General features: G+C 46.0%; 8 protein-coding genes across 8 annotated transcripts; 6 read left to right on the top strand and 2 right to left on the bottom strand.

Moving 5' to 3' along the window:
* Positions 1 to 205: 205 nt before the first annotated feature.
* On the top strand, positions 206 to 2,353 carry PADG_04166 (uncharacterized protein; the record flags this gene model as incomplete). Its single annotated transcript, XM_010761449.1, has 4 exons — positions 206 to 477; positions 735 to 862; positions 932 to 1,521; positions 1,589 to 2,353. The coding sequence occupies 4 exons, from the start codon at positions 206 to 208 to the stop codon at positions 2,351 to 2,353; spliced, it is 1,755 nt and encodes a 584-aa protein (XP_010759751.1).
* A 1,437-nt stretch (positions 2,354 to 3,790) lies between these two features.
* Positions 3,791 to 5,112, bottom strand: PADG_04165 (uncharacterized protein; the record flags this gene model as incomplete). The annotated part of the gene is made up of 2 exons (XM_010761044.1): positions 3,791 to 4,903; positions 5,002 to 5,112. 2 exons carry the CDS (start codon positions 5,110 to 5,112, stop codon positions 3,791 to 3,793), a joined length of 1,224 nt encoding a protein of 407 aa, XP_010759346.1.
* Positions 5,113 to 5,422: 310 nt separating this feature from the next.
* Positions 5,423 to 6,322, top strand: PADG_04164 (uncharacterized protein; the record flags this gene model as incomplete). Its single annotated transcript, XM_010761448.1, has 1 exon — positions 5,423 to 6,322. One exon carries the CDS (start codon positions 5,423 to 5,425, stop codon positions 6,320 to 6,322), a length of 900 nt encoding a protein of 299 aa, XP_010759750.1.
* Positions 6,323 to 8,613: 2,291 nt separating this feature from the next.
* PADG_04163 (uncharacterized protein) lies at positions 8,614 to 9,548 on the top strand (the record flags this gene model as incomplete). The annotated part of the gene is made up of 3 exons (XM_010761447.1): positions 8,614 to 8,964; positions 9,044 to 9,379; positions 9,453 to 9,548. 3 exons carry the CDS (start codon positions 8,614 to 8,616, stop codon positions 9,546 to 9,548), a joined length of 783 nt encoding a protein of 260 aa, XP_010759749.1.
* A 1,795-nt stretch (positions 9,549 to 11,343) lies between these two features.
* On the bottom strand, positions 11,344 to 15,536 carry PADG_04162 (cohesin subunit SMC1; the record flags this gene model as incomplete). Its single annotated transcript, XM_010761043.1, has 5 exons — positions 11,344 to 11,848; positions 11,933 to 12,240; positions 12,300 to 15,261; positions 15,315 to 15,408; positions 15,506 to 15,536. 5 exons carry the CDS (start codon positions 15,534 to 15,536, stop codon positions 11,344 to 11,346), a joined length of 3,900 nt encoding a protein of 1,299 aa, XP_010759345.1.
* Positions 15,537 to 19,180: 3,644 nt separating this feature from the next.
* PADG_04161 (glycerophosphocholine acyltransferase) lies at positions 19,181 to 20,852 on the top strand (the record flags this gene model as incomplete). The annotated part of the gene is made up of 2 exons (XM_010761446.1): positions 19,181 to 20,037; positions 20,105 to 20,852. The coding sequence occupies 2 exons, from the start codon at positions 19,181 to 19,183 to the stop codon at positions 20,850 to 20,852; spliced, it is 1,605 nt and encodes a 534-aa protein (XP_010759748.1).
* Positions 20,853 to 21,577: 725 nt separating this feature from the next.
* PADG_04160 (uncharacterized protein) lies at positions 21,578 to 23,354 on the top strand (the record flags this gene model as incomplete). Its single annotated transcript, XM_010761445.1, has 3 exons — positions 21,578 to 21,632; positions 21,690 to 22,249; positions 22,326 to 23,354. 3 exons carry the CDS (start codon positions 21,578 to 21,580, stop codon positions 23,352 to 23,354), a joined length of 1,644 nt encoding a protein of 547 aa, XP_010759747.1.
* A 1,084-nt stretch (positions 23,355 to 24,438) lies between these two features.
* Positions 24,439 to 25,741, top strand: PADG_04159 (8-oxo-dGTP diphosphatase; the record flags this gene model as incomplete). The annotated part of the gene is made up of 4 exons (XM_010761042.1): positions 24,439 to 24,465; positions 24,587 to 24,743; positions 24,870 to 25,298; positions 25,413 to 25,741. 4 exons carry the CDS (start codon positions 24,439 to 24,441, stop codon positions 25,739 to 25,741), a joined length of 942 nt encoding a protein of 313 aa, XP_010759344.1.
* Positions 25,742 to 26,329: the final 588 nt, after the last annotated feature.

The following is a 26,329-nucleotide window of genomic DNA, read 5'->3' as shown; positions in this document are numbered from 1 at the left end:
GGTGTTACTGCCTTCATATTATCCTAGAATCGGCCTTAAATTTCAATAGAAGAGAGCCCTATCTCACCTAATTCTACCAACATTTAAATTAAAATCTCTCCAACCTCCCACTGAGCGAAAAAAAAAAAGAAAAGAAAACTCCGATCAGAGAATTCCGACGCGCCAACTCCCCAAACCAAGATAACACCTTTGATACCGCTCCACAATGGCGGAAACAGCGGGAGAGAAAGCACGCACGATATCTACACACTTGACATGTATAAATGACCCCTCTGCGATTGCCAAACTTGCATCTCCGCCAGGATCCAAGTCCCATAGCCCGCCTGTCACCAGACCTCGAAATGGCATTTTCAATCCCGCTCATGACTCTGCGAAACATAGACATAGACTGGGCTCGGAACCCGTGAATCCAGATGCTCTTGCGCGTGCGCTCAAGGATTTTGAGGAGGTGGGTCGTCATCGGGGAGAGGACGCCAGGTACAAGCCCGAGTCGCAAGCGGCAACGGGTTTATGGAGATAGGTATGCTGCTGTTGATATTTTTACTTACTTTTATTCTTTCTTTCTTTTATTTATTTTATTTTCCTTTGGTGGAGAGGGAAAAGGAGGCTTGGCTTGTGTTTAAGGATGGAGATGGGATAATACTTTGACTTCTATACAATATATTTGTATATATGATGGTTGAATTTCAAGTTTGGCTTTTGGGAGGTAGGCTAACTGTACTCTCAATCTCTAGGTTCATCCCAAATCGCGAAGGACAGGATTTGCAGGCCAGTTACAGCTTACTGCATGAAGACGGTTGTCCTGCTACCCCATCAAAGCCAAAGAAGAGAACGCCTCATGGGGAAATTCATTTTCAAAAGAGTAGGCGCAGAGTTCTGATGGGGCTTTGACAATTTGAAAACATAATGACGCTAACCTCTCTGATTTTAGCTGAGGAAGCCAACCGCACATACTCCAGAGTGCTCCGCAGTGAAGTATTTGGAGATACCGTCCCCCAACCCGATCTACACTCTCTATCACCAGACCCGATTGTAGGGTATTCTACTAAAATCCACGACCCGACTCGCTCACATACACCGCCCTCATACAAAGCCGCATCCTCTTTACCTCCGGCAAGCATAAGTCCCTCAACCCCCAGCAAAAACCTCTTCTCTTATACATCTCCACGACATGTCTCCGGAAACCCTACACCTTCCCGAACACCTCGCAGCGGCCACGGCCCTAACCTAAATGTCCGCTCTGAGCTCTATAGTTTATCTCCCATTCGATTTGATAGTCAACGGATTCTGCAAAGCATGCGCAAGCAACCCAGATATGTGAACAAAGTTCCTTTTAAGGTTCTAGATGCACCAGATCTAGCGGATGATTTCTATCTTAATCTAGTTGATTGGGGTAGTAGTAATATACTGGGGGTGGGATTGGCGTCCGCCGTTTATATGTGGGATTCTATGAATGGCCATGTTACGAAGCTATGTCAGTTGCAGGATGACACTGTAACTAGTGTTAGCTGGATTCAAAGGGTAATAATGAACCGTTTCACTTTCCTGTCTCTACCAAAGTTAAAATTCTGACAAGAAGTATTTTTAGGGGACCCATCTTGCAATAGGAACTGGAAAAGGATTAGTACAAATTTGGGACGCAGAACACTGTCGACGTCTACGAACAATGACAGGTCATACACTCCGTGTTGGCGCTCTAGCCTGGAACGACCACATCCTCACGTCCGGCTCGAGAGATCGAACCATCTTCCACCGCGATGTTAGATCTCCAGATCAATTCCTCCGCCGTCTAACAGGCCACAAACAAGAAATCTGCGGCCTCAAATGGAACACAGAAGACGGCCAACTAGCCTCAGGTGGCAACGACAACAAGTTAATCGTCTGGGACAAACTGAACGAAACCCCCCTCTTCCGCTTCTCCGACCACATTGCAGCCGTCAAAGCCATCGCCTGGTCCCCGCATCAACATTCCCTCCTTGCCTCTGGAGGCGGAACGGCAGACCGCACCATTAAGTTCTGGAATACCCTCACCGGCCACCAGGTTAAGGAGATCGACACGGGCAGTCAGGTGTGTAATCTGGCCTGGTCGAAGAACTCGGATGAGATCGTCAGTACGCATGGGTACAGCCAGAATCAGATTGTTGTGTGGAAGTATCCGCGTATGGAGCAGGTTGTGTCGTTAACGGGGCACACGTTTCGAGTGCTGTATTTAGCCATGAGCCCTGATGGGCAGACAGTTGTGACGGGGGCGGGGGATGAGACGTTGAGGTTTTGGAAAATTTTTAATAAGAAGGGTTTGAAGGATGAGAGTGGAAGGGAGAGTAAATATCATTCGTATGCTACTATTCGATGATATTTGGGTTGATTTTAATTCTTTTTAAAGGGGTTTATTTCTTCTCGATTTCTGCAATCACGCTTTCGTTCTTTATTATGATGACGGATTCCTCCTTGTTCAATCGATTTTCGGGATGGCCTTTTTTTTTCTTTTTTCTCTGATCGGGATATTGGCATTCAATTCTTCTTTCTCAACCCCTTCCCCACATCCACCCCTTTCCGTGCCCGTTCTTTCTGCTTACCCTATGGGCGCATCCGCAAAGTGGGGCTGCAATTCTGATGTCATGACTTTTTTTCTTCAAGAAGATTTACATCGTTGATGTATTTTTTGATGTTTTCTTTTCGTTTTTTTGCCTTTTTTTTTAAAAAAAAAACCTGTTCAGTGTTGGTGGGATAGAGTTTTTGAGGGGGTTAGGGAAAGGAAGGGAAGGGGAAGGGAAGACAAGGGATGGTTTAATAATGAAATATGGTGTTTTTGGGCGTTTGGGTTTTCATTCTTGTCGGGTATGGGTATAGGTTGTGTGAGCAAAAGGGGTTGGCAGGTTGTATTGGAAAAAAGGGAACGGGAACGGGATTGGGAATGTGGCGGCTGTTACAATATTAGTTATTTACTCTAATTTTAACGCTGGTTGATGATGGAGGCTATGTTCTTGTTTTTTCTTCCTTGTCCCTGCTCTCCATGTTGTGGCTTGTAAAGATATATCTATGAGGGGGATGACTTTTGTCGAAGCTGGAATATGGATGGGGTATATCTTGTAGACAGGACATGGGGTGTGGGATTTATCCATCTATAGATTTCTGCTTTGCTTTAGATCTTCAATGCTGGTAATTCTAGAGTGGCAACGGGCGCTTGTTTTAGAGATAAGAGCAATGAGAAATTGCGTCATGATTATAGATGTGAGGTAATGGTATCACCCTTTCAACCCTCTCCCGTGCTATATATATCAACTATGTGGACAGATAATTTATCACACAGAAGTAGTAGATATAGTACATGTACTGTACATATATATATATATATATATGTATGTATGTATGTATGTATGTATGTATGTATGTATGAACTTGGAGAAGTGATATTGCTCGTGTCATTTGATCGAGAAGTCCATGAAAGGGGGAGAAATGTGTAAAGAACAGCGAGTATACGTTTGTGTGTCAGGCAGTGTTTTCAAGTATGTAGGGGCAAAAACATAGGACGGACGGAGGAAAACCTGGGGAGGGAGAAATTAAGAAGAGAAATAAATAACTATGAAAGAGAAGATGCAAACCAAACAGGGAAAAACTAAATTCAAAAAAATATACAAATATACCTGTGAACACGTTTATTATATACCACACAACACAAGGAGGAAATTCCTCTTCTGTCGCATGTATTTAAATCAAGCTACCCTTGCTTCGTTTTAAGTGGAGAGCAAGATAAAAATAAAATAAAATAAAATAAAAACTAAAAAGTAGATCAAAACACCAAGCTCTCCGGCTGATCTTGCAGCACGTCACGCAGGCGTGCTAGGAACGTCTCCCCGCGCAATCGATCAGCTACTGGAACTTTAATGCTGAAGATATTGGTGGCGAGATCGACAGCCGCGGAATCGAGTGGAGTTTCTGCCTTGGTGGAGGGTGCTGAAGGAGGTGATGGTAACTTGGCTTTCCCGGATAGTATGTCTATGATATCCAGTTCCTGGACCTGGACCTCCCGAGTAGGAGCGGGTGCAGAATGTTCCTCCGGCGCAAACATCTCCGGGATGTAGTTTCCGCGAGACGTTGGGGGGTTAGTGGCCGTGGCCGTGGCCTTTGTCGGCGCTATGCCAATTATCTCATCGAAAAGGGCGTCGGCAGATTGAGAGCGGGATGTAAGCTGGGACGCCGGAAGGGCTTCGTTGGCTGTGTCTGTGGCGCGGGCGAGGAGGGTACTTAGGGGCACTGTGATGCCTAGAACCTTTTGGAGGCGTTCTTGCATGCTTAGGACGGGTTTGAGCGAGATTGGGAGCGAGATTTCGGTTTCTTGGGGCGGAGAGGGTTGGTAGGATGTGAGTGGCGGTTCAGGTTTAGTTTGCGATTCAGCGAGAGGTTTTTTGATTTTGATATTGCTGAGATCTAGATGGGCGAGTTTGGAGATCTGGGCGGAAAGGTTTGAGGAGTAGTCTGCTGGTATTGCACCGATAAAGGCGAGGACATCGCCCTTCAGGAGCCGGCCTTGAGGCCCGGAGGCGGGGATTTTGGAGGCATCGGATGTCGGAATGCCCTTTTCATGGAGCAATTGGGCGACGGAAGGGTAAAGGGGGAATGGGAGATTCTGTGATTGGGCTGCAGAGGAGGTTTGGAGGTCTAGAGGCGCACGGATGTCAGTGTCGGTGGTTGTTGGTTTTGGGGGCGGGGTTCCGCGCTCTGTTTTGATATAATATTGTCCTTCATTCAATGCAAAAGAAGCACTAGCAGGGAGAAGGAAGCTCACATCTAGCGGTACTGAAGGAATTGAGACGGCATCGTGAAATCCAACATGGTATCCGAGAAGCCATGGCCATGGCACCGAACTTGTGAAGGTCCCTTCTATGACGAATGTTTTTTGCCTCTGCGGAGTAAAGATAAGGGTTTTGATGGTCCAAATCAGAAAGGATTGGTTGTTTCCAACAATTAAAACACCGGAAGGCTTGCTTATGCAGCAAATACGCTCTCCATCTGCAAGCTGTATGGACAAATGATGAAAGCTCCAGCGGTGGGGATATCTCTGATACCAACTGCGGATACTGTTGAGGCTGAGGCGCTGAGATGCCTTACCATATAGGGACTAGCGGCTCCATATGAGCAATGACTTGGTGACCCTTCCGGAGAATTGATGTTCCGGCGAATAGGGCTTTGAAGATCAACCTCAACTTTCGATGACGGGGAGGAATATTAGCAGACTACGCAGCTTCAATTTCCTCATTTTCTTGGTGTAAGTACTAGTGACAGGCTCTGTATATCTTTCTGGTACTTTTCTGTCTTGATTGATGTTCCGCAACGATTTAATTCCCGTCAATTGCAAATGGCGAAGATGTCACAATACGCACTGAATATATATATGTACTGATTCGGTTCCAGTGTCTCCGCCATGTCCCTTCGACGAGTTTTGTGCCCTCGATCTGTCTCTCCAAAGTCATCCTGCTCTGTTATCTTCTCACCATTGCTTCACTTTACTTCATCAAAGTGCGAGTTCTTTACGCCGAAGACATTAAAACGTCATGCATCGCAGAGTGCTCCCCCTCTACGCCCGCTCAAAGGTGGTTCCTCCATTTTGTCAAAACCAAGAAACCCAAGGAAGACAATAGAAGAGCTTTACTTTAAATTCGAACAAGAGATTTCAAATAACAAGGAAGGCACCAAGCTCTATGCCGCAACGGCAATTGGATCATATGTTTTCACCACCAGTACCACAGCCGCCTTTTGCTTTCTCTATGCAGGTTGGAACTTTTATACGACTTCTGTCGACCCCTTGGTAGAATTGAACAGGTTTATCACCTATGCTATGGGAGGCATATGCGTGGCCATGGGCGCTATGGGTGCTGTATTCATCCGCCGTGGGACAGGCCTCATAACTCGCATTACCGCAATCCCTGCCAGTCGCAGAACCCCCGAAATTCGAATAAATGTGCGGCGATTTTTTGGGTTCCTAAAGCCACGTGAGATAGTCACCACTCCTTCGCAAATATCCTTATCCGAACCTATCTTTGTCTCGAAGCAGCAACTACGGGTACAAGATATGAGACATATACGTCGAGTTTTTCACGAGCGAGCTGCTGGACCACGTTTATCGTTTTGGAAAAGTCCTTTGAAGAAAATCAGCTATGTCATGTGGAAAACATTTATGAACATGCGACGCGTGTTCACTCAGGAAGGATTCGTTTACATTGAAGTTAAGGGCGTTTCCAGCACATTACGCCTGGATATTACAGGGTATTTTGCCGATGAGTTTCTCGCTTTTGAACGATGTCTAGCTGAGGAAACTAGTTGACGTAAAAATGAATCGTTCATGTATCGGAGATTTCATTATGGGTAATGACATTGCTTTCCCCTTTCCTTTTCGCAGCCTGAAGCCTTCAGCTTTCCCCTTTATGCAATTTTATGATGATATCTTGTATAGTTGTTGTATTCTTTCTTGTTCACTTTTTTTGTTTTTTTTTTTTGAGATTTTCTCCTCATGTTCAATTCTCTTTGGGACATTTGCACTGAATTCCCCTCACTTGAGCATGCTGTAGAATATCGCGATACAAGCATCTTCCCTTCCGTATATATGGTGCAAGGAGGAACCATGGCGGTCATCCCAACTTCAGATTTCTGGTTTCCCGGGCTCTCCGCTACTTGACACCAATGAGAGCTCCTGGTGCATTCGAATATGGAAGTCGGCTTAACATTTTTCAAGTTCAGTTCTGTGGCTACAGATACAATTTACGAAGGATGCACGGCGTCCTATATTCTCCATTGAAGAGCTTATCTCGGCTACTGTACACTTTCTAGGTCTCTGCTCTAAAGAAACCGAGAGGGATTCTGTGGCATATCAGGGAGCAGCTGCAATACGGTCTCTACTCTCACTAAGCTTTTGGAAACTCTGCCTTCTATTAATGGGACGCTTCTCAGAGCCCTTGAGCAATTGACAGCAAAACCTTGGGTATCTGGATCAGGAGACACAATACTTCCTCATTTTACTCTGTTCTTAAATGAGGTGCGAACTGTGGAAACTGGCTAACCAGCTCCCTATAGATACCTTGTTCTTTTTTGTACTTCGCAGGGTTTTTTCTTTTGGCATTCTTCGAGTCAAGGGCGGTGGCGAGTATCAATTGACCAAAAGTAAAATTCACAATCTCTATACTACTGGAATCTATTTCAATGGATATTGTTGGAGGTCCGATTTCCACACTTTTACCCATGAAATCTGTGCTTCTACCACTCTTTCCCTAATGTTCGTCCTCCCCACGTTATCATCTTTTTCCTTTTTCCTCTTTGGCTTCTTGAGGTGTGATAAGGGGACTAGTCACGTGATCCTAAGCAAAAAAGCACAGCTGAAGGTCTCGAGAGAGTTCACTACGAGTGAGCAGCTAACGATGGCACCGTGGATACAAATTTTGGGGGCCTCAGCTATCTTAAGACAGCTGCAGGTGTTAGAGGCTTTCTCTATCTTTCTGTCCTGCATGCTATGCTACAAAGTATCATCGTTTTGTTGGCTGAACAAACCAGCTTACTATTTAACCTACTTCAATCTTCCACCAACCAGAAGGTATATTTCGTCGAAATCGGGTATAATACCATATTGCGGTATGGCCTATCCGTGAGCGTCACTAGTATGCCCCCGATCAACTGTGATTGAATCCAGGTGAACAATTCAACCCCCCGGCATTTTTCTGATCAGCTTCCGCTCACCTCTTGGAGATACTTTCCTATTCTCAGGTACGAACTCTATATTGCTACCAACAACGGCTGTACCTTAAATTTGACGTCATTTCCCCTTTTGTGAGTCTTTGCCGATCGCTACAGCAAGCTGTCGACTCAAGATGGAGTTAAGCGTCTACCACGTTGAACGTTCGTTCGTTAGAAGACTCTTAAGAGGGAGGAGGAAATGGGCGAAAACTCTGGCTTGCTTTATGTGATATGGGGACGGAGTTCCAGTTTCCTTGTCGCCGTTATATAAATCGAGTCAGAGTTTGGCAACTTTTTGTCGGCGGTCGTCTTCGCGTGTCAACATTAGTGGCTCGAGCTCCTACCAGTCGACATATTCCTTTGGGTTTATGTTACTTCTACCTCTCCATTTATAAGCCAGCAACTTCATTCAATACTTTTTGGGGGTTGGGTTGCGGCGTTGCCCACAAGGAACTTTATCGCTTCCCCGAAGCGCATCGACAGGTTTTAACTCTACTCACGTTCGGGCCGATGACTTCAAAATAAACATCCGCCCCTCTCAGGAAGATGACCTCAAAATAATATGTCGATAGTCAAAAAGAAGCTCAAGAGAGGAGGATATTTAAGTTGCCATCCTCTCTCCTCCGCTCTTTTTCTCCTTCCCCTCTCCCTCTTTTTCTCTCTCTCAAGCTACGTTATAATATCTGTTGTTGCATCGGTTTTACCTACTTGCATCGACCATCCGACAAGCTTCAATACAGATTAAACACCGCTTTTCGAAAGCCATATTAATTCAAAAATAAAAAAAATAAAATAAAAATACAAACCAGCCTCCAAAAATATCAAAAGGTATGTCTTCCATACATTTCACTTTTCTACTTATTCATTCTCATGTATGTTGAAATAGTTGCCATGCCGGGAGCAAACCAAGCAAACAATCCGTCAAATGACGACGAGATGAAGTATCTCGGTAGTGCCGTTCTTCTAAAGGGCTCTCTCCCTGACAAACCGAGAGATCCTAATTTCACTGCTGTGGCTGTCGGAACTTCACTTGACGGTGATTCTAAGGCACCAGACGATTCAGTCGCATATCATGACCCGCCAGTTGGGGACCGCTTGGCCTTGCAAAACCATTTACATCGTGAATATAGAGCGGATTCCAAAGAAGCGGGCTCCGAAGATATGGAGGTCGAAGAAAAAGAGGAAGAAGACACGGTCAAAGAAGAGGCCGACAGAGCAAAGTCCGCTGTTAGTTCAGTATACGTAAGTGACAATTCCCCCATTCAAAAATTAGGAAGAAAGAAGTGATTCCAGAGCAATTTTAACATTCAGAATCGCACAGGACCCTTTCTCCGGGCCACCCTATGACGAACCCGAGCCGCCTCACCACGACCAAGAGTGGGAAGAAGCCGTAGAGTTCGGATCTAATTCTGATATCGTCCTTGCTCGGGCTGGAGAGTATTGCGGCGAAGGTTGTTACCGCAAAGCTCCTTGGATCTACCACTTCGGAGATCCGGTTCCAGAATTCGACATGCTCAACATGGACCAGATTGATCGGCTTTGCCGTAAGCTGCATATCAATAATGTCACTGGGCAACCCCGTCTACTTGCCCCAGTTCACGGCCCCTTGGGCGTTCTCCGCGTGAAGTTTGCGAATTATATTCGGGAATTACAGGAGGTATTTGCTAACTCTTAATTATATCCCTCTCTGACATGACATATAATTTCACGACATCCTAACTCTCGTCTAGATTCTTAAACACCTGCCCAACAGAGAGAATATTTCCCGTTGGGATCCCATCCACGAAATGTTGAAGAACGGAAGTTCACCAGATCCTTATACTTAAAGAACGGTTTTGTCTACGCCGTGTTTTTGAAGGAATCTCATTGATTTTGGATTTTATTCTATTTAATGTATTATTTCCTGGTGCATTTATTCCTTTTCAGATGTCTTCTACATTCCAACTCGTCTATGTTCCACTTTTGAGTTTCAAGCACCTGACTCTTTTCCCATTTTCTTTCCATGAGATCGTACGCGGTGCTGGCGGTTACGATCTTGTTAATACGCAAACATGTTATTTCTTGTATTTCATTTCATATCATCATTTCATTCTATTATATTCACTATTTTTTTTTTTTTTTTGGGGGGGGGGGGGGGGGGGGGAGGGGATATCTTCGAATATGTTACTTCCAGTTATCACTTTGTGAATCATGCACTGGCCCCTGGCAAAGATTCTGCTGATATATTGTTACCGTTGCTCCCATTTTGTTATCGCTCCTTTCTCTTCAGCACCACCAACACGCGAGCAAAGTCATGTATATAAATTTCACTTGAAAACAAGTAGCGAGAACCAAATTGGAAAGACGAAGTTATGTCTCTCTCCTTCTCGCCATTCTACCCATATTCTTACAAGACGTAGGAATAGAGTCCGTGCCGGAGATCCTTCCAGCAGATGGATGCAGCTTGAAAACGAGCCAGACTCCCACTTCATAACTACGTACGACTATTCTTTCCTATCCACCACCCTATTACTACCCCCAATTGTGTTCCGCGTAGTGCAGAATACTGCTGAATAGGGAAAACCGGTGCCAGACTATATAGAATCAGCGTAGAGAGCTCGTGCAGAGAACTATGTATATGTGGCCAGGACTTGTAGCTGCACGCACGCATACAGATATTATTATCATCATCCCCGCACACCGAAAAGCAACATCTTCCACCATCTTCTCCATATATAGAGAGTAGGAAAAAGTCAACACGTGAACAAATAAATAAACAAACAAAACCTAAATTGATAAAAGAAGCAAGAGACGGACGTATACAAAACCCAAATCGTCCCTTCCCCATCCCCAAAGACCCATACTGGAAAGGGAGCCAGCCGCATCAGAAAACAGCGGTAGAAATATGAGATCCATCCTCATATCCTCAGCCTCCAGACCATCCTATGCATCTATATCGATGCCTCCCCTGCGAATATACAGAAAGGCCCATGTGGTCATTGCCTTGACCTGCTCTGACATTGTAGACCTTACCCGGAGCCATTACCACCACGCTTCTTCGTGCCCGACTTGCCCGTCACCGATACCTAACACGTGCCGCAACCACCACCCCGCACAGAGGGGATTTCAGGTAGACAGACCCCGCGTCGTTAGCTGTCGATGGATACATATTTATTACCTAGGATATGCCTGCCTGGGTGGCATGGATGGGTTTAGACATGGTATGAGATGGAAGGGTGGGGGGAGAGAAGACATATGGATGGAATAGAATGGTATGGATATCAAGAGGGCTGGAAAAAAGGTGGAAGGATGAACAGGTACGTAACTAGATCCTTTTCATTAACTAGCTATACGATAGAAACATGATGTGGTTGTTTCCGTGAGATGGTGAAGAAAATAGAAAAGTGCTGATGATTATTGTTGAGAGAGCGATGAGTGCTGGACTGCCTGATCGATGCTTGTCGATCCTCAATCTCAAACGAGAGCTCATACGTGACATCTACCTTACGCGAATCCTGATGAAATCTCCATAGATGAGTGTCTTTGACTGTGAGATGGATAGAGGATCGATGGCCTGACAGGCATCGCTATCTCTGCCTATATGAACGATGAAACACGAAGAGAAAAACAAACACAATCTGTTCATGTAACAGGCGATGTTATGAATATTTTCGAAGCTACATATACGTACCAACCATCATTAGTATGCAAGCACGTATATAGTGCGATGACGAAAACTAGTGACAGTGATATTGACTGATGGGGAGATAGATGACTTACATCCAGCGTCAGACATTTGCTGCTATTCGCAGCCTGGTCCCTGTAAATACCCACCAACGCCTCGCTGTTTTGGAACAAACCCGTTTTCAAGCTGATGACGATAAATTGCATACCGGGTGCAGCATGGTCGCGGATGTAGTTGGCAATCCTTGCTACGTTGGTATTGTCGAGGGCCGCATCGACCTCGTCCAGCACGAAGAAGGGAGAGGGCTGGTACGAGTGTACTGCGAAAAGCAAAGCTAGAGCTGCCATGGTCTTCTCTCCGCCAGAGAGATGTTCCATGTCTCTGAACCGTTTGAGCGGCGGCATGGCGTGGTATTTGATACCGTCGAGATAGGGTTCTTCTGAGTCCTCGATATCGAGATAACTGTCAAGCAGAAATTGGGGAAGTAGTGAGATTACGTGCGTTTTCACGATGTAGGCATTTAATCTTTCATTTCAATGGACTTACGCTTTTCCTCCCATGGGATAGCTAGCTGTCTTTGTCAGATCGCGATATATGGGCTCGATCTGCTCTGAAATATGCGTGAAAGCCTTGTTGAAAAGTTCAGAGCGTTTCCGCATCACCCCCTCAAAGTCTTCCTTGGCCTTCCTGGCGCGTTTGCGGGCATCTTCGAAATCTTTCTCTGTGCTCCTGAGCTTATTCTCGACGCCTTCGAGTCGCTCCATAGCCCTCATGTTTGGTGCCATTTTGTCAAGCTCGCTGTTGAGAGATTTGATATTATCCAGCAACTCTTCTTCAACCTTCTCGTCCGAATCCTGTAGAAAATTTAGTTATTCAAGCAACAAGTGCTAATAAGGAGGAGATTAATACATACCTCTTTCAGAGAGTCCCCAAGACTTTCGAAGTAAACGTCGATACCGTAATCGTGGATAGCAGCAGCCTGGATATTTCCCAAAGTCTGATCCTCGTCCACGTCCATCGCATCTTCATCGTTTTGGACCAGATCATCAATGGGGAGTGTAGAGAGTGGAGCCGAGCCCTTTTCGAGGGGTATATCAATATCCTCCAGCTTGCAGCGGCGTAAGAGCGCATATCTGCTTGAGGCATGGCGCTGTCGCTCGCCATCCAGTGAGCTGACAGCCTTGAGCGTAGCCTCAACATTCTTAGAGTGTTTCTGAACCTCTCGACGTTGCGCAGCCAGGTTCTCTGCAGATTGTGAGAAAGCCTCCTTTTGTTCCGCAAGAACCTCCCCAAGTTGGTCTAGTTCAGCGTCGAGAGTATCGAGATGATCCTTGATGGTTTTACGCTGGGCCTCGAGATCAGCAATAAGAGCTCGATCTCGCTCTTCCTGGGAACGCAGACTTTCAACCCGGTCTTCGGATGCCTGCAGTCGCTGCTTCTCGAAACTGAGCTGGTTCTCTATCTTGCTCTTCTGGGTTGTGAATTCAAGCTTCTTCTCTGCAGCTTCCTGCTGCAGCGAGCCTTGCTGAGCTTCATATTCTCTGATGTTGCAATATCCCAGACGGCGACAGAAGGCACTGTAGACCTCATCTTCAACTCCACTGACAGAGCTTTGGGCTTGTTCAATAGATTTATCCAGTTCTTCGAGAGCATTTTTCTTCTCACTGTACTTGGGTTGGATGCTCTTCAGTTGACGGCTGGCAAATTCCACTTCGTTGGACCTACTCTCGATGTTTCTGTCCAGGGATTTCAACTCATCTCGAGAATAAGCAAGACGCTGCTCCAATCCAGCAAGCTGACCTTGCAGGCTCTCTTCTTCCGCGCCCTTGCGATGAGCTTTAGGGAGGTTAGCCAGGTCTGCGATAAGTTTGTCTTTCAATTTGTGCAAGTTGGTGACATCGGTATCTTCCCAGCGCTTGGATTGCTGACTGCCCGGGCCTCGTCCACCAGTCATAAGACCACCCTTGTGGATGATCGTCCCATCCAGAGTCACTGCTTTGGCGTCGACTCCCTTCTCATAACATAGGTACTTGGCAGTGGCTAGGTCGTCACAAACGATTGCGTTTCCGCAGGCGTATGTGATAGCGCGGGAAACAGAGTTGTCGAAGTCAACAGTTTCAATGGCTGGTCGCATACCACGGTGCATACCTTTTAGGCTAGAATTGAAGGCTTTTACTTGAATGGTCTCGAGTGGGATGAACGTTGCTTGGCCTGCCCTTTGATCTCGTAGATGCTGGATACATTCCTTGGCTGTTTTCTCGTTGTCTACTACGATGGCATCGAAATGCCGGCCAAGGACGGTGCTGACAGCTTCTTGATATTTCTTTTGCTTGGGCTTGCAAAGCTCGCTGATCCGGCCTTTGACTCCGGGAAATATGCGCTTCAAGGTTGATATTAGTTCCTTGGTACGCAGTTCCTTCTCGCTTTGCTTTCGGCCATCGTCTACCTCAAGGAGCTTCTTCAAAGTGACCTGAAGCTTCTCTTCAAGTTCCGTCCGCATTTGCGCTATGCGAAGACGCTCTGAAGTGAGATTATTCAGCTCCTTCTTCTTCTGATCGATTTCTCTGGAGGTGGCTTCAATGATTTCCGTAATGCTTGCCTTGCGATCCAACATGTTGTTGACGTCGGACTGAAGATTCTTGACTTGCCACTCCGTACTTTCGAAATTGCTCTTTAAGCTGTTAACTGTTTCAGCATCGGCCTTCCTTTGACGCTTGAAGTTGTCGAGTTTGCTTTGCGCAGCTGATGAACGCTTATTCACATCTTCCTTAAGCTTGTTGAACTCTTGAAGATCAGAATCGCTGAGTTGGATCCCTCTTTTGCTGGCAGTTTTCTTCCACTCCTCTTCCCAGTGGGATTGAGCTTTTTCAACAACTTTCAGGTCCCTTTCAAGCTGTTTCACGGTTTTCGATTGGGCATTACTTTCCTTTTCGATTTCGAAAATTCGAGCAGCATATCTCTGGACTTTTTGGGTTGATATTTCGATTTTCTCTTCAACAGGGACGAGCGAATTCGTCGTGTCCTCGATATCTTTTTCCTTGGCTTTGATGTTCTTTTCAACTTTTGCCACGTCTCTACCAACTCGAGCATGATCTTTCTTAGCCTCCTCGAGGCCTTTTTCATACTTTTCTACGCCACGCCGGAATTCTTTCAATTCGTCTTGATGCTTTTGTATCTCCGCGCTTGATTCCTCAATTAAACGCTGGAAGTGGAAGAGTTTCCAGAGAATATGTGTAATAATCGCCTGGTCGCGTTCTTCCGCCTTCCTGGCATAATTCTCCGCCTCTCTCTTTTGTTCTTGATACTGCTTGATTTCGGAGTTGATGCCTCTGCGGCGGTTCAATTGAACGTTTTGGAGTTCTGCTGTTTCTTCCTGTTCTGCCTTGAGTCTTTCGTATTCCGCTTTATACTCGAGACTACCGGATATCTGCTCTATGAGACGGGTCAGGTCTCTAGGGGACTGAGACGCGATCGATTCCACGTCTCCTTGGAACACCAAGAAGTTGCGAGCCTTGATCAAAATATTTTCATCTTCGAGAGACTGGTTGTACTGCTGTGCCGTTACAACACGATTGTTGATGCGGTATTCGCTCACTCCCTGGCTCGTAATGGATCGTTTCCAATGTTGTTCCTCCCCAGCGTCATCTTCGTACACCGCCATCACCCATGCAACTTTTGGGTCATTGCGTTCAGCAGGCTCCTGGGATGCGTCAGGTTCGCCGTCGCCGTTGACTCCATTTTCAGGATTCTTCGCGGAGCCATCGTCATTGATGGCTGATGTACGGAGCACCCGCCCACGGTAAACCAAGTCGCGTAGGTGCGTAGAGCGGAGGTGGGATGATTTGATTCCTAGAACGAACGAGATTGCATCCATCCTGTCCACGCGTCAGTACCGACATTGCGCCTTATGAGAGCGGTAGTCACTGACGAGTTTGACTTCCCAGAGCCATTAGGCCCGATGATCGACGTGAAGTAGGCATCGCCAAAAAGAAGGGTATGATGCCCCTTGTATGATTTGAAATCTATTTGTGACGCGCATTAGCATCATCATATCACATCAAACGTAAATGTAGTGCTACTTCAATATCCTCTGCAATAGCAGGCCAAGAGGGGACATACTGAAAAGTTCGAGGCGAATTAGCTTTCCCATGTTGACTTCTCAGAATCGCGCTCTCCCTCCTGCACGCCACTTGGAAGATGAGCAGGTGACTATAAAAGGTTAGATAAAACGTAGGGGCGCAAAGTGCAAAGGCTTGCAACAGCTGGTAAACTGGGATGGAAGAACCGCGTTACCTGTAACTCAATGGGTGAGGCGAAAAGGGAAAAAATGACGAGTTGTTGGGTACAGATTTTCTCCGCTCGGATCGCGTCGCGAAATTTGGCGATGGCGGATTGTTGCTTATCTAACCTGGCCCTAGAGGCTTAGTAAGCTACCGCTCACCTGCAACCTGCTGGTTGGGCCCTCTTACGAGGGCCCGCCAGCTCAACGTAATCCGCCATCTCAACGCGATTATTTTCAAAATATGATTATTTTTGCAAATCCCTGTTCTTAATATGCAATAACCACCCAACGTGGTGTCTTCTACATATATTTTAATAGAGAATAAGATCGCAGATGCATTATCTTCAATATCCGATGTTGAAAATCCCAATATTAAAGCATTGGCGCGAAAATTTGAAGTTCCCTACTCCCGGCTGCTGAATCGTTATAATGGTCGCGTCTCTCAAATTGAATGAACCCCTGCTAATCGACTATTATCATCTGGCCAGGAAAAATTGCTCTGTTTCTATATAGAATCCCTAGATAAGCTAGGCCTACCTCCCAATCATTCAATGATCTTTGGTGCTGCCAAATTTCTACTTGCACAGAGTCATACTGATCTCACCACACCTCCACCCGGGCTTGGAGAGCACTGGGTCAAAAGATTCCTTCAATGTCATCCAGAGTATAATGTACGCAAGCAAAAGACCATTGATATACTGCGGAAACAGGCTCACCAACCTTCATTCATTCTTGATTGGTTTAACCGCTTTAAGGAGATAAAAGAGAAGCATGGGATCCAGGACTGTGATGTCTACAACTTTGATGAAACGGGGTTCAGAATAGGAATCGGCCGTGATCAGTGGATTATAACGCGAGATCCTCGGAGGAGAACCTATGTTGGCAGTTCAAATAACAGGGAAACTCTTACAATCATTGAAGGGATTGCAACTGATGGCTTTACTATCCCTCCTTTATATATTCTCACTGCAAAGCAGCTACAAGAGCGGTGGACAGATGAAATAGAGAAGAAGGATGCCATGATAGCTACGTCCGACACTGGCTATAATAATGATCAGATCTCTTTTCAATGGATTCAGCACTTCCATCACTCCACCAAAGCCCGCATCAAAGGAACCCACCGTCTGCTTCTATTAGATGGATTTGATTCCCATTGCACCCTCGAATTTATGACTTTTTGTGACAAGCACAACATCATACCTTTCTATTTAATTCCTCACACTAGTCATCTTTTACAGCCTCTGGACGTTGGTGTTTTTCAGGCTTTTAAACATCATCATTCTGCCGCAGTCGAGGAAGCTACGCGACGTGGTTGTGAGAAGTTCACAAAGGTTGAATTTCTTCATGCTATCACCTCTATTTGGAAAGCAACATTCAAGGTTCATACAATCAAGCAAAGATGGAAAGCAACTGGCCTGGTTCCATTCAATCCGTCAGTTGTCCTTAATAAATTACGTGAGTTTGAATCAACTCCTATGGAATCCAAGGGGTCTGTTTCCACCGACTCAGAGACCTGGTATACTCCTTCCACCATACACCAATTCAATCGATATAAGCGGAAACTGGAGGCTTTGGAGGAGGATGACAACTATGACGCGGACTATATTTATATGGGATTACAAAAGCTTTATAAGGGTATTATTGCAATGGCCAATACAGTGGCTCTTTTGCAGGAGGAGCTAGCTCAAACCTCTGCTGCCACACTGGCTCAAGAACACCACCTTCGCGGCTCGCGGAGGGTGGTTAATAAGGGAGGTGTCATATCCGCAAGCTACTGCCGCAAAATGACGGCAATTAATAAGAAGGTTGATATAGAGGAGGCATTGAAGAAATTGTGGCCAAAATGGAAGAGGGTTATGAAGGAACTTAAGAGGTATTGCAGAGATAAAGGCATTTATGTGAATGCCACCAAATTTACAAGGAAATCTCAGAGATAATTCATTTACACTATAATCTACTTGTATATATAAAATATAGAGCAATTCGTTGAAAAATTAGCTGAATGTCATGGGTATAGGCAGGCAGTAACGTTGAGATGGCGGGCCCTCGTAAGAGGGCCCGACCAGCAGGTTGCAGGTGAGCGGTAGCTTACTAAGCCTCTAGGGCCCGGTTAACCGGGGTGTTCAGATTGGTTTAACCAACCCAGTTAACTATGGTTACGTGCCAAGTCTCTCCCTCTCTCGGAGCAATCGTACAGTGAGAGTACTGTAAGCAGAGATCCGAATCATGACTTGATATAGATAACTAATCTATCGGGATGCCGGCTTGTTGTAACTTGGTGTCTCTGAGGGTATTGATGTCCCCTTGCTCCAATGTAACTTGTGGGTTATTTTGCTTTTCTTCTTTCTCATATAGAAATAGTTACCTGGGGAGCTACATCGTTCATCGCCTGGGCGGAACCGTATCCGTATGTGTAAAAAGTGGTTGACATCGGCCGTATGGTCTTCGTTTGATTTTCTTAGGTGACAGATTACGTTGTTTGTGAGGGGATTCTTTCTGGTTCTGGCTTGTTTCTCCCAAAAAACAAGAGATATTTAGAGTTAGATAGTATTACAAGGAGGTTCATCGGGAGCACTGATAGCTAGGCTTTGTGTAAATTAACTACCCAAGCCACCTTTTATTTTTTATTCGTGTCCGCTTTCTGGGAGACCAGAATCATCTCCTAATTCCCCGGGCCCTAGAGGTCTTGTACAGATTATGTAAAGATGCGTATGGATTCTGCTCCACCCAACTCCCTCCGCGCCAAATGAGCATCATCCGCTAATCAATCCAGAGAGCAAAACCGAGCAAAACAACCGGACTACTTAGTTTTTGTTGGACGTCTGAAGTGGTTGTATTTGGTAGCCTATCTCAGGGATGCTATATACTATTGTGCGGTGCGCTAGTCCATAATAGGAAGCCTAGGCTCCAACAGTTTTTGACTAACATGTGATTTGGTCACGTAAGCCGCCCAAGCCCGGTCTAGCGCCAACGAACGAACCAACCCGGAGAAAGATCAAACCTCCAGCTGTTATTTTATCCAAGAAACCAGCCGGGTGGAAAGTCTCATCATGTTCGATCTGCTCCTTGAACGTGGAGCAGCAGACCACTCTCTTGGGCTGGACATTTAACTAAATGACCCAACTGCGGGCCTGATGATGGCACCTATCCTGTTGGTGATAAATACGACTTAGCTCCCGTGCCCGTTCTCTCCGCATATTGTATTTTATAGATCCGCCACAAACCTGATTACATTCACAGCTTGTATGAAGAGCTCGCGATATTTAAAGACTTAATTCATATTTGGTCACAACATTTGCAGTCACATGTTATTTCTATTGGTGAGTATCATGCTGCTGCTATGTCCTGTCGCTTCTTCTTATACTTTGATCGTTTGAATTCAATCGTAACTTGGAAGCTCTTAAAGGCTGATGTTTGATTCGAGTTATCAAAAAATAAAGTTCAGCATTTTAATTCCGCATTAATCTTAAGCAGAGTTCCCAACTTACAACGCCCGGCAGGCCTGGGTAAGGATGCCTCAACCACTCTCGATACCGAAAAGCAGGTCAGAGCCAGACCACCTAAACGAATACTTGACAGAACCCGATGGGAATGCCCTCGACGCCACAGCAAATGATCAGGATGCGCAGCCAACTTCACAACAACAACAACAACAACAACAACAACAAAATGCTTCACCAACATCTAATGGTCTCTCACGCACGTCTTCGTTTGGAACCAGCAGCTCGTTCCAGGAAGATTGGGAACCCTTTCCGCCTCTCGACAAACTTACCGTTTTCGATATTCTGGGAAACTTGGCACTGCCGCAATATCTAGAAAGATGGCAGAATACGTTAACCGCTCAGAAGGAGAAGGTTAGGAAACAACAGGAAAAACTGAAGAGCACGGGCATCCACGCGAAGCAAAGGGTAGTGGGGGAATGGCGCAGACGGGTACCCTCGTCAGACGAACAGCTCGAGAAATACCGGAAACGAATGAAAGATTCCGTTGAGCGACTGGGTGCTCGTTGGAACGATACCGCGACGGTGACCGCCCGCGAGAAAGTCTCCTTCATTGCAGGGGTCCTTAATATCCTCATCTGCGGGTATTTGATTGGTGCCTACCCGCAGTCTTTCTTTTACTGGTACTCTGCTCAGTTCTTCTACTTCATGCCGATACGCTACTACACTTATCGCAAGCGTGGCTACCATTACTTCCTGGCTGATCTCTGCTACTTTGTCAATTTCTTGGCTGTTTTGTCGATCTGGGTCTTTCCGAGCTCGAAACGATTGTTCCTTAGTACATACTGCCTTGCTTATGGGAACAATGCCATTGCCATTGCCTTTTGGAGGAATTCGCTTGTTTTTCACAGTTTCGATAAAGTTACCAGGTAAGTCTGCTGAAGTTATTGGACCAATATCGCTTTCTTGGCATATTCCTGACCACATCCAAACCAGCTTGTTCATTCATATAATGCCCCCGGTCACCCTCCATTGCTTAGTCCATATGACACCACCGGAAGTGCTGCTTAGACGATTTCCTGCTATCTACAACATCAAATTCAGCAAACCAGGTAGCCCAGAACATTACACGCTGTTCGCAATGATGATATGGGCCTCCGTGCCCTATGCTGTGTGGCAGCTGTCCTATCACTTCCTTATCACTGTTCGTCGCCGTGAAAAGATTGCAGCAGGGCGGCCAACAAGTTTTACATGGCTGCGGAAATCATATGCCAAAACCTGGATTGGGAAATTTGTCCTTAATCTCCCGCTTCAATTACAAGAGCCTTCCTTCATGCTCATACAGTATGTCTATGCACTGCTTACCATAACACCATGCCCTTTGTGGTTCTGGTACCGCTGGGCCAGTGCACTTTTCCTTATGGTCGTGTTTTCGTGGAGTGTCTACAACGGAGCTACTTTCTACATTGACGTCTTCGGCAAGCGGTTTCAGAAGGAACTAGAACAGCTCAAGAAAGATGTTGCCAAGTGGCAGTCCTCTCCGGAGGTAGGCTCGACGAGTCCCGTTTTGGCACCTGAATCTAGCGGCAACGGTAAGCCCCATAGCCATGATGATATGGATATCAAGGAACCCGATTTACTACCGGAGAAATCCGCTGTTAACCGGATCCCGCTGCTCGACGCGCAACATGGGAGTTCCAGTGTGGAGGCCAATCCAAGTTCTGGACTCCATGCCAGAACTTAGAGAGTCGGCCCCCCCCCCCCAAATTCCGTTTTCGCCTTCACTACTATGGTTTTGCCTGCCCCCTACTCCATTTTTTGTCTTTCTTTGTGGATACCCTCGTGAAGCGTTCTTGCTCTTCGTTGTCTTTTGGGACTTGCTATCTCTGCATATGACCTTTCTATACTGCGATGCGAGTTTGTCCGTTAGCGGGTTGTGTTTTTCTGCTGTCCTATGACTTATTCAACACGAATATATGGCGTCTGTTATTCTCCTTCCAATGTTCAACAGCATATGATTTCTGAGGGTCGATATTCTGACATGTCTGATAGGCTCGCTTTTCTTGCTTTCCCATTGATCATTTAGGATGAGATGAAACAGGATATTTCAAATCTAATACTGAGACACTGTAAATAACTATTTCACCTATGACTTATAGCTGCATGAAATGACGTTTATGAGTGAACAAAAAGCATCGAAGATTCCGTCTGCTGACTCAGCTTTTCCCAGTTAACTAACTAATGTTAGTTAGACTTGTTAGTGGAAAGATTGATGACATTAAATTCACGTGATATTTTCAAAACTTTGCTTACCCGCATCTAACACCGCAGTGCCCAAAATCTCTTACCACTCAGAACATACATCCTCATAACTTTTCTTGACGAGAACCTTGCTGTTCACGTTATACTGTCTACGTCTCTATCAAGGAGGTACTCGGATTTTCCTTCTCCTCAACTTATCGGCACAGCATGAAATCAGTCGCCCTGGCCCGCAATGCGGTGCCAGTCCAGAGGATGGCAGCCTGTACGTTTGGTGTCGAATACCTCTCCAGCGAAGAACCAGTTCACTAACTCAGCGTAGTCCGTCGCCGCACCCCAGGAAGCCTAGGCCTTTATTCCTCAGTGACTTTACGTTACCGTCGTTCCCTCCCTCAAGATATCCAATCCCTTGCCATCCTCCTCCTGTTGCAGCAGCGTACCTATGCCACAGAGCCCTCCACCTCCTCGAGGCCCATAGAGGAATCATCGTTCCCCCCTCTGGGATTCAATGCGGAGTTGGCAAAGAAACCACTTCCTACCACAAACACTGCGCTGAAAACCCCGACAGCGAGAGCATCGGGGGAAAAAACCTCAGGTCAACTTAACTCACAGGTGGAAGCGACAGCCATAAGTAACTCTATTGCTGAAGCGGCGGTTGCGGAAGGAAAGTATATAAACGCGCTTGAAGTGGAAGCGGTGGAGAAAAAGGCTATGGAGGAGAAGAAGGAAACCAAGAAACTTACGCTGGGCCAGAAGATCAAGAAGGAAGCTCAGCATTATTGGGATGGAACGAAGTTGTTGGCTACGGAAGTCCGGATTAGTACAAAATTGGCGTTGAAAATGGCTGCTGGCTATGAGCTTAGCCGCAGAGAATATCGACAGGTTCGTCTTTTATCCCTATATACATTGTGTTCTTCTTGATCTTGTTCTTGGAGACTTCCTAACCTACGAACAACAGCTACAACGTACTGTTAAAGACTTAGCTCGATTGGTGCCATTCTCTGTCTTTGTTATCGTCCCTTTTGCCGAATTACTTCTGCCCGTCGCTCTCAAGCTCTTCCCAAACCTTCTTCCCAGCACCTATGAAGCCCAAAAGTCGAAGGAGGCGAAGGCCGCAATTCTTCGGGCTACACGGAAGGAAATGGGATCGTTCCTTCAGAACACACTCAAGGAAACCGGTCTTCCCGTCAACGCTACAAACGCGAAAAAAGAAGATTTTGCCCAATTTTTCAGAAAGGTTCGAGCTACTGGCGAGTCACCTTCTGATGAAGACGTCATCAAGGTCTGCCAAACCTTCAAGGATGACCTTACTTTGGATAACTTGTCACGGCCCCAACTAGTGGCAATGTGCAAGTACATAAATCTCAATACCTTTGGCACAGACGCAATGCTCCGGTACAATGTGCGTCACCGGATGCGTCAAATCAAGCGGGATGACAAAGCCATCTCATATGAAGGCGTCGAGTCGCTCTCTGTCCCCGAACTCCAGATGGCCTGTGCCTCGCGTGGGTTACGCACACATGGCATATCCCCAGGCCGCCTGCGGGACGATCTTTCTATGTGGCTAAACCTGCGCCTTAACAAACGCGTGCCATCGACCCTTCTTGTTCTCAGCAACGCATATTTGTACACTCAAAAATCCCAGGAATACGAAATCTCCTCCCAGATTGATGCGCTGCGTTCCGTCCTGTCTAGTATCCCCGAAGAGCTTTTCCATGAGATCGAGCTTGAGGTGCATAATGCTGAAGGCGCCGCAACCAACAAGCAGCGTCTTGAGGTCATCAAGGAGCAGCAAGAGCTTATTGAGGAGGAAAACGAACAAAATACTGAACGTGCGGAAGCTGGTGTTTCTGCTCCTAAGGATCATGAGGATATCGATGACAAGGAGGACAAGAACATGGAAGCAGCTGCTCCTGTCCAGAAATCACAGGCTTCTGAGGCTAAAGAGTCCAAAGCCGACGCTGCGAAGCAGCTGAAAAAGAAGTAACAGGAATAAATTTATCCCAGTACTCTCTGCATATCGGGTTTGAAGCGATGAGCTTGAAAGGCTGTTTGGCTGGTATGACACCTGCCGCTTCAACATCGTCATCTGGAATATCCCCAAGGCGATTCACTACCACCTAGGGCTGCATATTTCCTTTGATGGCGCTGGCTGACTGTCTCCTAAATTTGATCGCCTTTTGTCTTCTTTGGTTTCTTTCTTGACATATTGGCTGTGAATAACTATAAACATAATTTTTATTGTTGATTACAGATTTTTCTTTGTCGTTTCCAACTACGAACCCTGTGTTTTTTCTCCTTTGTCCCCAACACAGAGCATCCATCCTTAACTCTCTTTTGCGAAATTCTCTGTGGCCAGATTTCCATTGTTCTCCTCCGATGGCTTTCCCTTTTCTTAGTCTTTTGCTTCACTTACTGTTAATTTTTATTGGGATTAGATGTTGGTGTTTGGAATTAACCGGGTTTAGCCGTGGTTTGTCTCCCAAGTTGATGGAACTGGGTGGGTTGGTTATTTCATAGAGAAAGAGGCAGTTTCATCACTGTGCCCAACACAAGAGTGAGAATATAATAAATCGTTATAAAAATTGGGGCATTCGATCTTAGGGGTGTGTTTGTGGATCTACCTAATAGGTGTGAATATTACCTTACTCTCTCCCCCTCTAGCTTTACTGTCCATATCGAAAAGATTTCCCTGTAGCAAGTTGTGTAACTTGATATGTAAACGAGAAATTCAACCATCAAAGCTGAAGGCGAATAATGTAATTAGGCCAGTTGATGATACAGCGGTTATCCATTCGTGTCCAAGGTCGAGATGTTTCTTCCACCGTAGCCTTGTTCAATTGGCGACTCCCCAAGGTTAGGCCACATAAGAGTAAAAACTAACCTCGGCAAGCCGGCGATTTCGTTGGCTGCCTTACACACGAAGCCCCGTGTATAAGAATGATGATGTTGGCACCCCTTCCAGGGAGAGGGGCATGATTAGACAGAAATCATTTAGTTTATTGCACACACACAGGAGTAAGACATATATTATCCTAGATTCTTCACTAGGATTGAAATTGTCAAGAACCATGGCGCCCCTATCTCCTGCATCAAAGGTTGGTCTTTTGACAATGCCCTAAATACATACACATACACAGGCTTGGTGCGACGTAACTATATATATATATATATATTTGCTTTATATTCTCAAGTCCTCTAACAGGTGGGGAGGATTAGCAAGCAATCGAGCGACTGAGGCGTTATGTGCCGCCGCCAACGAATTATGAGTCCGTCCCACTCTCCCGTCGGGCTGCCGTGCTGCTTCTGCTCTTCGCCGATCGACGAGGTGATCTCCGGGTCATTTTAACCATCAGGTCTAACACTCTCAATTCTTGTATGTCATGCGTGCAGGAGGGTTGTGTTGCTAGTTAGCTCTTTTTATGGACGGGGAAGGAAAACCGCTGTACCTAACTAACCAGTTGCTAACCAATTCTTCACGCATTTTCAAATATCTCATCAGATCCCGGTCAAGCCGCATTGCCAGGCGGGAAGGCAGATTCTCTATCAGAGACGCCTTTCGAGACCGCTCGGCGCGAAGCGTTTGAGGAAATCGGCCTGCCGAATATCGACCAGAAGCTCCCGTCCCCTTTTTGGGTGGAACATCTCTGCGAATTTCCTGCCAACCTCGCACGCACCGAGCTCGTCGTGCGACCATGTGCGGCGTTTCTTCACTCGTTCAATGAAGCCACGGGCGAAGACGCCGATCCTGAAGAAGCGTTCATGGCCCAATTGGACGGCAAGGAGGTGGCCGCCGTCTTCTCCGGGCCTTTCCATAATTTCCTGATGACAGAGGATGAACCCCGTGGCGACGGTGATCACAGTATTCCAGGCGACCCGAACGAGTGGTATGAAGGGACCTGGACCAATTGGAATGGGACTTGGTGGCGCAGTATGTTATGAATATGACCCATTCCCTACACTACAACCTTCACCACACTGCCTTATCATTCCTATCTTTTGAAGGGGGTTGTGGCTGTTCAGTTTACTAAGGCCTTTCTGGCAGTGCACCATTTCTTCGTTCCAATAACAAACCAGAAAGTTACAAAGCCGAGAAGAAAGAGCATCGACCGGGATGCCGCCGTCGATCAATTAGAAGAACAGGAGATTTCTATGGGGCTAAGCCGCTATCGCGTATTTGGCATGACCGCGCGAATTATAGTCGATGCGGCGAGGGTGGCCTACGCAGAGGAACCCCAATTCGAGCATAATAGTCATTTTGGCGACGAGGACATGATCAAGCGACTGAAAAGAATCGGCAGATTCCAGGGTGCTCGAAAGGCTGGGGACCTGCTCACCAAGGAAATATTTGATAAAGCTGCCAAATTGTCGTGACCTAAACCAGTGGCACCGTTATAAAAACTACGGAGTCTAACTACAACTTTCGACTTTTCTCTCAATCTTGACCCTTGGGCCCCACTCATTTTACTTTTTTTTGGTGGGCAACAACCGTGCAACGCATTAGTTGCGCGCGATATTTTTTATTTTTATTTTTTTTATATATATATATATTTTTTTTGGCGTTCGTGGGGACGGATGGTGATTTTGGTTTTCTTTATTTCGTTCCCCATTTGCCAGCGTCTTATTGGACCCAACCAACATTTGGCTCAGTCACCTAACTTAAATAAATATATAGATCCCCAAGTTCTTCCCTGGGCGTTTTGCTCAGTGGGGAAAAAACCTTCATCTTGTTTACATCATTGCTAGGTTTTTTCTCTGGTTCCTTGTTGTTGTTACCACGCTTCCCTTTTGCCATTTCTTTGCCATTTCCGTTTCGCTTGCTCGTTGGATGGTACATCTACATGCATAGCACTGCAAGTTATATTCCCACATTTCAGACAAACCCTCCTTGTATCATGATCGAAAATGGCCATTTTTGTTGCGCTTCTTTGTCGCTGGTTAAAATTTGACAAGATTACACTT

Source organism: Paracoccidioides brasiliensis (assembly GCF_000150735.1).
Source record: "Paracoccidioides brasiliensis Pb18 unplaced genomic scaffold supercont2.4, whole genome shotgun sequence".
NCBI lineage: Eukaryota > Fungi > Ascomycota > Eurotiomycetes > Onygenales > Ajellomycetaceae > Paracoccidioides > Paracoccidioides brasiliensis.
Note: the sequence above shows the minus strand (reverse complement) of the source record. Positions and strands in the feature narration are given on the sequence as shown.